Genomic DNA, 12,619 nt, shown 5'->3' with positions numbered 1-12,619 from the left:
CCTCTCTGCTGGGGAGCCCGGGAAGCTCGTGCAGCCTTCCTGCCTCTAGCTGCCGCCCCGGGGCCCTCTCTGCCAGGGAGCCCGGGGAAGCTCGTGCAGCCTTCCTGCGTCTAGCTGCCGCCCCGGGGCCCGCTCTGCTGGAGAGCCCAGGGAAGCTCGTGCAGCCTTCCTGCCTCTAGCTGCCGCCCGGGGCCCGCTCTGCCGGAGAGCCCGGGGAAGCTCGTGCAGCCTTCCCGCCTCTAGCTGCCGCCCCGGGACCTGCTCTGCCAGAGAGCCCGGGGAAGCTCGTGCAGCCTTCCTGCCTCTAGCTGCCCCCGGCCACTTGGGGCCTGCAGGCTGCGAGCCAGCCCGGAGAGGCTCAGTCTCGGGAGTGCAGAGCCCCGGGAGGGCCGTGCCCGAGGCAGTGACACGAGACTGAGTCACCGGGAGCGTGTGACGCTGACGTGCCGGAGAGGAAGCGGCAGACTCTGATGGAGCTTCTGTGGTCCCCAGCCTGGAGGGCACCTGCTGCCCCGCCGAGGTCACTGCCGGCCGGGGACACAGCGGGAGCTTAGCTGCAGTCATGCTGGAGGGGGCGCGGGCTCCTGGCGCACGTCTGCAGTTGCCAGGATTTGAACCCGTGACTCTAAGGGGCTGGTTGTTGAGATGCAGGGAGGCTTCTGCTAGGCCCGGCGAGAGGGAACAGACCGAGGGCGGAGGAGAGGACCCCCGGGAGGACAGGCCGGCCACAGGCCTGGGCAGAGGCGGGGTGGACAGGCCAAGGCCAAGTGCGAGAGTGGTATTTGTTCCCACGCTGGACTGTGTAACTGCCGGTTCTCTCGCTGTGGGCGACAGGCGCCTCCTCACTTGCAATCGCACAGTTACTCTGTGACAAGGAAGCAGGCTCTGGGAGGAACCACGTCCCGCCGTGCGCTGTGCCATCACCGTGACCCGCGGGCACAGGGGTGCCGCGTGTCGCCCACCGCCTCTGCCTCCCCTTCCAGACCGCCTGATAGGCCTGCCGGAGGGACGGGCGCGCAACCACAACCGCCCCCAGCAGGTCCCCGTCCTGTCCGGGGTGGTCGTCGAGGACGTGGCCGTCGGAGCCGAGCACACGCTGGCCCTGGCGTCCAGCGGAGACGTGTACGCCTGGGGCAGCAACTCCGAGGGCCAGGTGAGTCCCCCTGGGAGGGGGAGACCCGCGCTCCCTGCCCCGGACCTGGACCTGTCGCTCTGCCCCGGGACTGAGGGTTCTGTATCTCTTGAACATGGCCAGATTGGTTGGTTGGTGGGTGTTTTTGTTAGTTTTTTTGGGAGTTTTATTTGTTTGTTTGTTGCTTTTTGGGTCACACCCGGCAGTGCCCAGGGGTCACTCCTGACTCTGCACTCGGGAATTGCTCCTGCCGGTGCTTGGGGGACCGTATGGGGTGCTGGAGATTGAACCTGGTCGGCCAAGTGCAAGGGAAGTGCCCTCCCTGCTGTGCTGCTGCTCCCGCCCCCGCCAGCACGCTGTGTAGACCACCCTTGAAACACGCGACTGGGGGGTGGTCCCAGGGAGGAGACGGGCTGGGTGAGGGGGCGGGGGTGAGCGTGTGGTCGGGGAGCTGAGGAACGAGACTTTGGGTGGCGGCCATATGCAGTAGACGGGGCTCTGGGTGCGAATGCTTCTGGAATATTGCAGCCGAGCTGTTGGGTTTTGGGTGGCCCTGTGGTGCTCGGGGACTGTCCCGCCCTGAGGCCAGGGGCTGCCCGCAAGGGTGTGCTGGGTGGAACCTGAGCCTCCTGCCCTGCTTGCCCTTAGGACTCTGTCATCCTCAGCCCTCAGTGCTCTCAGCGCTGGTGCGTGGCCCTCAGTGCTCTTGGAGTCAGTACTCAGTCACCAGTGAACTCGGAGCTGGTACTGGGCACTCAGTGCTCTCGGAGCTGGTACTCAGTTCAGTGCTCTTGGAGCTGGCACTCAGTCATCAGTGCTCTCAGCCTTGCTCAGTCCTTAGTGCTCTCAGAGGTTGGCTTTCAGTACTCTCTGCACTGCTTGGACCTCAGTGCTCTCAAAACCCGTGCTTGCCCTCAGTGCTCTCAGAGCCCTTGCTCGCCCCTCAGGGTCCTCAGGGACCGTGCTATCTCTCAGTGCTCTCGGAGCCCATGCTCAGCCCTCAGTGCTCTCTGGCTCTGCCTCACCCTGTCCCAGTGAGGGAGCCACTCACACCCTGAGCGTCACACTCGTCACCGAGGAGCTGATGCGAGGAGACTGCCGAGCCTCGGCACCGCCTTCCCTCCCTCCCGGTGCTGGGGGCCTCGGGCTCGAGCCCCCCTCCGGTCCTGCAGGCTGGAGTCTGCGGGTGCGACCCGCCGCACATGGGCCGGCCGTGCTCAAAGCCATGACGTCCGTGTGTGTTGGCGGCTTGTAGGTCACAGTGTGTGTCCGGGGCCTCGGGGCGCCTCCGTGCTGCTCAGGAGGCCTGGGGGCTCCCCTCGGGGTTGGGGTGGGCGGGGCTGCGCCTGGCGCTGGGGTCCGGGTTCTCCCTCGGCCCCCCGAGACTCCACCCCCTGCGGCATCCCGGGAACTGCACTCTGGGGGTGAGAGCTCAGTCTGCAGCCGAGTCGGACGGTGCGAGGGCCCCACGGAGACCCCCTGCCGGAGGGGCCATCCGCGGCGGGGCTCAGCTGTGGGGCTCGCTCCGCAGACCGGAGTGACCGTTGCAGCCACGTGCGGGCCCATCCGGGACTCGGGGCCCTTCCCAAGGGAGCCAGGGTCAGTCGTGTCGGTGGCTTTTGCTCGGCCGCCTGTCACCTGCGGCAGATTCCGCCTCCTGCAGTTTCTGATCGAGTCTGTTCCTTGTGGCTTGTTTGCAGCTGGGCCTGGGCCACACCAACCACGTCCGGGAGCCCACCCTGGTCACGGCCCTCCAGGGGAAGAACATCCGCCAGATCTCGGCCGGCCGCTGCCACAGTGCCGCGTGGACCGCCCCGCCCGTGCCGCCCAGAGCCCCCGGTGAGTGGCAGGAGCCGAGCCCAGGGGGCCGTGCCAGGGGGTCCCCGAAGCCCCCGGCTGTGCTGGCCACCCTCAGGGTCCCTCTGTGTCTGGCGTCACCCTGCAGCCATAGGGCAGGGTTCGGGTAGGTTCCAGACAAGCGGGAAATGGTTGTAGTTCCCAGACTCCAGAATCCGGCAGGGGGTAAGGCTCAGGTCATGCCTGTGGCCAGCCCGTCCCCAACCCCACCCAGCACTGCCAGGCGTGGCCCTGTTGGCTGAGTCTCTGAGTGGGGTCTCCGGGCTGTGAGCCTGGCATGAGGACATCCCAAGGACCCCCCTCCCCCCCGCAGAAAAACAACAAACCCAAGCCCGGAATGACCCGAGCAGGCCACAGTCCCAGCGCCCCAAGCCTGTCCCGCTTCCTGTCCAGAAGGGTGCGGGCCAAGGCTCGGAGCTGGATGCGCCCACAGTGAGGCCGGGCTGGCTGGAGCTAGTGCGGGGGTCTCGGAAGTGAGGGCAGCAGAACACCTTCGAGAGGAGTGGCCCCAGCTGCCCCGCAGCCCCGGAACTGTCGGGCGCTCGGGAGAAGGCGGCCGTCGTGGCAGGGCACCTGAGAATTGAGCTGGTGTTTACGGGAACGGAAAGCAGCTGGTCACCGAGCTCGCATTCCTTTGGCCCGTGGCACCGTCATTGCTTCCACGGAGCTCTCCACCCGTCTCTGTCACTGGCCGTACCTTGTGGCCTTGGCTCTGCTGGGCATTTCCATCTCCCGGAAGTGCCTGCAGTGGCCCAGCCCACACCGTGTTGTCAGGCGGTGACAGTGTTGCAGCCTGGTAGGAGGGGCTGGCGGTCTGGGGGCATCTGACCTGTCGCAACTGACACTGTCTGACCCCAGGCATCACGCAGGCCTCTCTTTCAGATTTTGTTTCTGTTTTTGTAAAGGAACTGCTCGGGTTTCATAGTTAAGTGGGAGATAAAGGAGGAATGCTTCCGGGCAGAGTCAGAAAACAAGTGGGAAGGTTGTGATAGCTACATGAGAGCAGTAACAATGTATCCGTTGGCAAGGGATTGACCCGTGTGTGCTGATGATGGCTTGATGGCTCGGGACTCTCACCTGTGCCCTGTGTGCTACGGCGTGCCGCGCTGCCCTGACGGTTTCTCCTCCCATGCAGGCGTGTCGGTGCCCCTGCAGCTGGGCCTGCCCGACGCCGTGCCCCCGCAGTACGGGGCGCTGCGGGACCTGAGCATCCGCACGGCCAGGACCCGCCTGCGCCTCCTCTACCACTTCTCCGACCTCATGTACTCGTCCTGGCGGCTGCTGAACCTCAGCCCCAACAACCAGGTAAGGACCCGCCACGCGCGCGGCCTCGGGAACCGTCACCAGAACAGCAGTGCTGGGGCTGGAGCGAGAGCACAGCAGGGAGGGCGTTTGCCTTGCATGCGGCCGACCCGGGCTCAAATCTCAGCATCCCATATGGTCCCCCGAGCACCACCGGGGTGATTCCTGAGTGCAGAGCCAGGAGTAACCCCTGAGCATCGCCGGGTGTGACCCATAAAGCAAAAAAGAAAAGAAGAGCAGTGCTGAGCGAGAGGTGGCGGGGAGGCACTCGCCTTGCCCGTGGCCAGCCGGGATCGGGCCCCAGCAGCCCGCCGGGTGAGGACGAGTGAGAGAACACAGACAGGTTTCAGCGTCATCCCCGCAGTGCAGAGATGAACGTCTGCGTGTTCAGAGGCCGCGGCAGGGCGTGTCGGGTCGGGGGCGTCTTCATGTCTGGGTCCATGTGCTTCTTCCTTCTCTGTATTTTTCAAAAAATTAAAAATAATAAGGGGAAAAGTAACAGTTACTAATACTAAGGTTTTAAGTTTCACAAAGTGCATTTAAAAAAAATCCCATTCTGAAAGTCCGATGTGGTGTACCTCTGCATGCTGAGACCAAGCCGCCTCTGGTGAACTTCTCTGTTACAGAACAGCACCTCGCACTACAACGCCGGCACGTGGGGCATCGTCCAGGGGCAGCTGCGGCCCCTGTTGGCCCCGAGAGTCTACACCCTGCCCATGGTACGCTCCATCGGGAAGACCATGGTCCAAGGCAAAAACTACGGGCCTCAGATCACTGTGAAGAGGATATCGACCAGGTCAGCAGACGTGTGTGCGCAGCCCTGACGCGCCTGCATTGGTTCTTGAGCTGCACCCATGGTGCTCAGAGGCTGCTCCCGGCTCTGTGCTCAGGAGTCACTCCTGGCGGTGTCAGGACCATGTGGGGCTGAGGGTAAGCCTGGCTTGACCACACGCGAGGCAGGTGTCCACCCGCTCGACTCTCTTGGCTGCCATTGCCGGTGTTGGCGCGGACTCCTCTCCGTGGGCCTCGTGCCCGTGCACTGGCCTCAGGCCAGCACGACCACCGGGGCCCCCTGCACTGGCCCCACGCCAGCACGACCACCAGGGCCCCCTGCACTGGCCTCATGCCAGCACAGTCATGCTGGGCCAGTCCGAGTCGGGCCTGTCCCTTCCCTGAGGGTGATACCTCCCCAGGACCCCCGGGAGCTCTGGAGAGGGAACTCAGCCAGGTCCCACCGTCTTCCCTTCCTCCTCAGGGGCCGCAAGTGTAAGCCCATCTTCGTCCAGATCGCGAGACAAGTTGTCAAGCTGAACGCGTCCGACCTCCGGCTGCCTTCCCGCGCCTGGAAGGTGAAGCTGGTGGGAGAAGGCGCCGATGACGCGGGCGGCGTGTTCGACGATACGATCACGGAGATGTGCCAGGTGTGTCTGTGCAGTGTCCTGTCCCCCCCGAATGTGGCGGCCACTCCCTGTGGGCAGGCCTTCTCTGTGGGCATGTGTCAAGGTCTGGGGGCGGTCTTGGCAGCCGGTGGCTCCTGTCGGCAGGTGGTCCGGGCAGGGCTTGGTGGCACCTGTGACGATTCTGTTCTGACCCTGTGTCCCTGCTGGCCAGCCTCCCCCTGACTCGCCATCTGTTCTGTAATTTGGCCGAGGAAGTGGTGACCTGGTTTACGGAACAGGCTGCTGGGCTACCCCGCGGGCTGCCGCTTACTCTGGTGCTGACGAGCAAGGCCCAGCTGGGAGGCTCCCGGGCAGTCGGGAGAGCCTCAGTTCTCGCCCGCAGCCGGCCCCGACCCTCCGGCCCTCCTCACCCAGGATTTCCCCGGGAACTCCTGTGACCGAGAGAGCCGGAGGCTCCGTCACAGGCCTCTGATCTCCCCACAGTGCTCACGGACGCGCCAGCTCCTGCCCTCTAGGCTGACTCTGTGTCGTCTCCAGTTTTGCTCTGTAAAATATTTGGTGAATGAGGGAATTCCTAATATAATTTCATATTGAAACCATAAATTCCTCAGAATATTTTCAATTCGATCTTTTTCTTGTTCTCTGTATGGATTATCATTTTTCAAAAAAATTCTTTTTTTTTCCCTATAGGAACTTGAAACTGGCATCGTTGACCTTCTTATACCGTCTCCGAATGCCACTGCAGAAGTGGGCTACAACAGGGACAGGTAAGGAGTCAGCTGGTGGCGGTGAGGCGGTGAGGGCAGGTTTCTCGAGGTTTTCTCAGAGCTTGACGTGAATTATCCCTTGGGGTCCGTGTTAAAGGCCCGAGGAATCAGAACCGTTAATACTCCCTTTCGTCAGATAAAGAAACGAGAACACTTCTTTTTTTTTTGGGGGGGGAGCCACACCCAGGGGTGCTCAGGGGTCACTCCTGGTGGTGGTCCAGGGGCCAGGGATCAAACTCAGGCCAGTCACGTGCAAGCAGCGTCCTCTGGCTACCTGCCCACTGTCCTGTGGCTCTAGCCCTTACCGCTTGAGTATTTATACTGGGACCAAGTCAGCTCTAACTGCGGGGTCTGGGAAACTCACACTTAACCAGCCTGACATCTTCTGTGCTCCTGAGGGTCCTGTGACCCCGTGGTAATTTTCCCTGTCAGGTCATAGCACTTTGCATCTGCAATTATGCTATTTTCCACATTTACAGTTTTTTGAAATTTTGATCTTGTGTCATCCACTTGATGGGTGAATTTCCTTTAGGAAATGCCACATCCAGGGGGCTGGAGCAATAGCACAGCGGGGAGGGCATTTGCCTTGCACACGGCTGACCCGGGTTCGATTCCCAGCATCTCATAGGGTCCCCTGAGCACCGCCAGGGGTGATTCTTGAGTGCATGAGCCAGGAGTAACCCCTGTGCATTGCCAGGTGTGACCCCCCCCAAAAAAAAAGGCAAAAAATAAAAATAAAACATCCCGGACCAGGTGTCCCGAGGACTCACAGAGCGTTCCCTTCTGTAGTGCTGAGGCCTGCGGGGTCGGCCCTGAGCCGTCCGTGCTGGCCCCAGCCCGGGGGCGGCGGGGGGGGGGGGGGGGCTGCTGTTCCCTAGATGTCAGTTCAGGCAGCTGAAACACTGGCCCTCCCGCTTCGTTTCCCGGGCAAGCGGGCTGGGAGGCTGCTCTCCTGCCGGAGCCGCTGCTCGCGCCTCTTGGACAGGGAGGGCGCCGTCAGCGCTGCCTCCGCTCTGCAGGTTCCTCTTTAACCCCTCGGCCTGCCTCGACGAGCACCTGATGCAGTTCAAGTTCCTGGGCATTCTCATGGGGGTGGCCATCCGCACCAAGAAGCCCCTGGACCTGCACCTGGCCCCGCTGGTGTGGAAGCAGCTGTGCTGCGTCCCGCTGGCCCTGGAGGACCTGGAGGAGGTGGACCTGCTGTACGTGCAGAGCCTCAGCAGCATTCTTCACATTGAAGACAGCGGCATCACCGAGGACAGTTTCCACGAGGCAGGTCACGTGGGCGGGCTCGGGCTGTGTCCCCCCGGCCCTGGCCGCTTAGCCCCCGCGGGCCAGAGCAGCCCCGGCTTCCACCCTCTGACTGGGAACCTGGTGTTCCCACGGGAAGCCGAGCACAGAGGGGGCCTTGGGGGGCAGTACCGTGAGCCGGAGAGATGCCACGCCTCGTGTCAGCCCACGGCAGCGAGCAGGAAGACAGGAACTTCCCCGTGTGCTGTACACGCATGCGTGTCATGTGTTTCCTGCTGCCATTTCCACCACGTAATGAAAACGTTCTTTCTTCTTTGCCAGATGATTCCTCTTGACTCTTTCGTTGGCCAGAGCGCCGATGGCAAGATGGTCCCCATCATCGCGGGCGGAAACAGCATCCCGCTCACGTTCTCCAACCGGAAGGAGTACGTGGAGAGAGCCATCGAGTACCGGCTGCACGAGATGGACCGGCAGGTGAGGCGGGGGTCCGCTGGGGCGGGGACCCGAGAGACGAGTTCGCATCTGCACTCCAGACTCCCCGGAGGCTCCCAGGCCTCTTTTGCTCGCCTCGCTCCGGGCCTGGGGCCGGTGATGGGTCGGTCCAGGTTAGACGGAGGCCCAGGGCTCAGCATGGGCTCCTCAGCACTGCTGGCTCCCGTCTTCCTGTCCCTCCGCTGCCCCTCCGGCAGCTGGTCAGGCCCCTGAGAACCAGCCCCCAAGGCTGCTCGTGTGGTTTCCGCCCTCCCGGGCCCTCCCCAGTCCCTCGGGGGTCTCCTCCACGACGGTCGCAGGCCGCCTCTCCCTGCGGAGCCTCTCCAGGCCTCCTGGCCGCCTGAGGAGGAGGAGGGAGGCTGCACTCTGCCCTGCCGCCGCCCCTGGCATGTGAATTTGGCCCCTTCGTTCCCGGCCACTGCTCTGACCTTGTGCCTCCTCGAGTGGGAGGCTGTGACCCGTGACCCAAGCTCGAGCCCTGGCGGCCAGGCACACAGCACGGTCCTGAGCAGCGTTTGCCCCAGCAGAATGTGTCCAACCCCCGTCAGCCGCGGGCTGCAGTGTGCTCTGTGTTCTCTGCCCTACAGAGCCGCTGTCCGGCCGAGGCTCCGGCCCAGGGAGGTGGAGTGGCCAAATCCCAGCAGGCCCAGCAGGCCCCCTGCCCCGCCCCGCCCCGCCCCACCCCGAGGAACCCCCCCCGTCCGTCCTTCCCTCGATGGCCCGTGGTCTCGTCACCTGCAGCCGCATTCAGCCCCTCAGGCGCATCCCAGCTGCTGCAGCCCGTGGCCCTGGCCTTCCCTCGGCCACCCCCGGCCATCACACTGCCAGCCCCGGTCCAGGCTGGGCACGCCCCCAGCACAGGGCTCCCCGCACGCCCTCGGACTGGTTTCGGTTTCCGTCAGACGAGCTGTTGGGGCTGGAGCGACAACACAGCAGGGAGGGCGTTTGCCTTGCACGTGGCCCACCCGTGTTCGATTCCCAGCATCCCATGGGGTCCCCTGAGCACCGCCAGGAGTGATTCCTGAGTGCAGAGCCAGAGTAAGCCCTGAGCATTGCCAGGTGTGACCCAAAAAGCAGAAACAAAAGATGGCTGTCTCTGAAGTGAGCCCTGCGCAGTGGAGGTGGAGTCTGCAGTTTAGGAATGCACGCTTAGGGACAGTTTTCTTTCTTTTTAAACTTACTCTGGATTGAGAGTCTGTGGATTTTAATTGTTAGTGACGGCCTCCCATGCATATAATCTACCAGCACACCTTCGCCAGTGGACCCCACACTCCCCAGGGACCCCAGCATAGCCCCTCTCAGCGCCCCGTCAGCTGAGTCGTGTGGGCCAGGGGTCAGGTCTCCCGTTGTGTTGCCTTTGCGCTTTGCTCCCTCACACCCGAGAGGCCCTTCTGTCGGCCCTTTCCCCCGGCTGTTCCGTCCACGCTGGGGCCAGTTGCAGGATCTTGCTCGTTCTCGGAGCTTCGGCGTCTTCCGCAGTCTGCATACCTCCACCTCACGGCCCTCGCTCAGAGCCGGGCACGGGGCTGTTTCCACATGCACACGGGGGTGTCTCGCTCCATGTCCCTCTGCCGGTCTCTGCCCTGCCCTGTCGTTGGCCTGTGGGGGCCGCAGGGGCGGGGCGGTGGCCCACCACATGTGTCAGAGCGCACACAGCCCCGTGCTGGTCAGGCCAGGCCCCTGAGAGCTCTCTGTCTCCCGGGGCCCTGCAGGACTTCCCCGCCCCACTTCCCCTGATTCGCTGTACCATGAGCAAACGGTTTCCACAGAATGGATGTTAGATTTGTGAATGATGAAGTCGACCTGCTGAGAGAGGCCCGGGGGCCCTGGGACAGGCTTCCTGAACCCGTGTGCGTGCCGTGTGCATGCTGGAGGGCCGGGGCGGGGCATGCGCTGCTCGTGTGTGCGGGCTCCCAGCGGTCCCCTCTGGCCCGAGCAGGTGGCCGCCGTCCGAGAGGGCATGTCCTGGATCGTGCCGGTGCCGCTGCTGTCCCTGCTGACGGCCAAGCAGCTGGAGCAGATGGTGTGCGGCATGCCCGAGATCTCCGTGGAGGTCCTGAAGAAGGTGGTGCGGTACCGGGAGGTGGACGACCAGCACCAGCTGGTGCAGTGGTTCTGGCGCACGCTGGAGGAGTTTTCCAACGAGGAGCGCGTGCTCTTCATGCGCTTCGTGTCCGGCCGCTCCCGCCTGCCGGCCAACACCGCGGACATCTCCCAGAGGTTCCAGATCATGAAGGTGGACCGGGTGAGTGAGCGCCCGGCTGTGCTGCTGGCCGGGAGAGACCCCCCCCCACCCCCGCGCCAGCCCAGGCTGAGTGCTGAAGCTGGCGGGGCCCGGGGCTTCCTCCCGGCTCTGTGCTCAGGATCAGACAGGAGGTTCGGGATCGAACCCGGGCCTGCTGCATGCAAAGCAAGTGCCCTGCCGGGTGTGCTGTCCACTCCGGCCCAAGTTTCCAGGTTCTAAACACAGAGATCTCTCACAAAGCTTGCCCAGAGACGTGAGTTCCCTTCATAGAGAGCCACTGGGCGTGTGCGTCGCCCAGCCGTGGTGCCGTGTCCCCGTGTCCCTCGGGAGTGCAGGTGCGGCCCAGCCCGGCCCAGCCCGGCCCAGCCCCTGTGCTCTGCCTCTTCTCTTGTTCGGGGAGTGCTGGCACACGCCCGCCTCCGGCTCTACCGGGGGGAACCACGACACGACGCGTGTGAGCTGTGGCATCTGCTCCGGGCCCGGAATGAGGTGCCGCCCCCCCCACCCCCCCCTGGGGCAGAGTTGCCTCCTCAGCCCCTCAAGGCATCCAGGGGACAAGTACCCGCTGCCCACCCGGCAGCCTGTGCCCCCTTCCTGGTGAGCCCGACAGACCCTGCCTCTGCGTGGGCTTTCCCTGCCTCGCGGGTTCCGGGCCGCCTTCAGGACCCTTCTGGATGCCCTCCCGGTCTCCTGGCCATCCCCAGGGCACCCTGAGGCCTGGCCCCAGCCCTATCCAGGCGCCTGGTCCCCTTGGACCCGGCACCGTGCCCCAGGGCTCTGTGTTCCTGTCCCCCGAGCAGCCCCACTCGCTCCTGGGAAGCAGCGTGGCCCTTCATGCAGCCCGGGCCCCCCAGACTCCTGCCCGCGTGTCCGGACGCTCCTGTGTCTGCGTGCGCTGCCCAGGGACTCAGTCGGGCCCGAGCAGGGTGCAGTGGGGGGGAGGAGGTGTTGGTGCCGCTGCCTGTCCCAGGGCCCCCACAGGGCGGCTCTGTGCGGGCACCGTTCAGCTCTCGCATTCGCGTCTCTGCCCGCCACAGCGCTGGGCCCGTCTCTAGTGCCCACCTGGGGAGTGGGGGGGTGGCAGGTCTGCCCTGGAGAGCCGAGGAGCCGGCAGCCCCACTGTGCCGGGAGCACTGTGAGGACAGTTCCCGCCCGGGCTCCTCTCGTGCCAGGTCTCCCCCCAGACCCTGCCGGCACAGAGCCCGCGCCCAGCTGGGGGCATGCACGAGGGTACAGGGCAGTGCCCTGGCGTCTCCCACAGTCGACCCTTCCCTTTCTCCAGGGCAGGGGCGGGGAGGGAGGGGGCCCTGCAGGCGGGCTTGTGCTGAGCCGTGACGCCCACCCCCCCCACAGCCCTACGACAGCCTGCCCACCTCCCAGACCTGCTTCTTCCAGCTGCGCCTGCCGCCCTACTCCAGCCAGCTGCTCCTGGCCGAGCGCCTGCGCTACGCCATCAACAACTGCCGCTCCATCGACATGGACAACTACATGCTCTCGAGGAACGTGGACAACACCGAGGGCTCCGACACCGACTACTGACCCTCCGCCGGCCCCCGGTCCTGGTGACTAGGTAGATGTTTAGGACATAAACCGGTATGACAAGCAGTGGCCACACGTAGTTACTCTACATGTAACAAAGAAATTAGATGTTTTTATTTTTCTGTGATTGTACAAAAGAAACAAAGTGCTCTCCGTCAGGTTTCGCGCCCACGCGGTCACTTTGGATAAGTTTGCATGGAGCCATTTTGGTGCATTTTAAGTTGGGAATGGTACATTTTTGTAAACCCACTCAGTGAACATGGAATTGTACATTGTGTATAATTGTTCATTAGAAGGACAGTTTTACATGAATATTCATATATTTATTTTGGTTTAATTTGAATTGCCTGTGCAGGGTTCCTTATGCAGAGAAATAAAGCTGATTCCGGAGCCCGCATGAGTCTCTCGCCCCAGCCTCGAGCCCCCCGCAGCTTCCCGGCCGGACACAGCCCTGCCCTCGAGGGACAGCGGGTGGCAGCAGAGCCAAGGGCGCCACAGCCCTCGGTGGGCAATGCCTGTTTCCTTGGTTCTGCAACCGGCTGAGATGGGATTCGGGCCCCAGGGCCCAGCGGGACAGGGGGTCCGGCACCAGGACTGGGCCTTGAAGGGGGCATTGGCCAGGGCTGGGGTCACT

At 63.8% G+C, this 12,619-nt stretch overlaps 1 protein-coding gene across 1 annotated transcript in view; it reads left to right on the top strand.

The window, feature by feature from the left end:
- Window positions 1-12,380, top strand: part of HERC1 (HECT and RLD domain containing E3 ubiquitin protein ligase family member 1) — a 161,138-nt gene extending 148,758 nt beyond the window's left edge. The window contains exons 69-78 of the mRNA XM_055129139.1: window positions 984-1,153; window positions 2,833-2,971; window positions 4,125-4,294; window positions 4,918-5,087; window positions 5,547-5,712; window positions 6,382-6,458; window positions 7,478-7,730; window positions 8,031-8,183; window positions 10,141-10,446; window positions 11,800-12,380. Coding sequence (XP_054985114.1) covers window positions 984-1,153; window positions 2,833-2,971; window positions 4,125-4,294; window positions 4,918-5,087; window positions 5,547-5,712; window positions 6,382-6,458; window positions 7,478-7,730; window positions 8,031-8,183; window positions 10,141-10,446; window positions 11,800-11,985 — 1,790 coding nt within the window. The 3' untranslated portion in view covers window positions 11,986-12,380. The remainder of the gene's footprint in view (window positions 1-983; window positions 1,154-2,832; window positions 2,972-4,124; window positions 4,295-4,917; window positions 5,088-5,546; window positions 5,713-6,381; window positions 6,459-7,477; window positions 7,731-8,030; window positions 8,184-10,140; window positions 10,447-11,799) is intronic.
- The last annotated feature ends 239 nt before the right edge of the window (window positions 12,381-12,619 follow it).

Source organism: Sorex araneus, chromosome 2, assembly GCF_027595985.1.
Source record: "Sorex araneus isolate mSorAra2 chromosome 2, mSorAra2.pri, whole genome shotgun sequence".
NCBI lineage: Eukaryota > Metazoa > Chordata > Mammalia > Eulipotyphla > Soricidae > Sorex > Sorex araneus.
The sequence above is the reverse complement of the archived record's forward strand: the minus strand, read 5'-3'. Positions and strand labels throughout refer to the sequence as shown.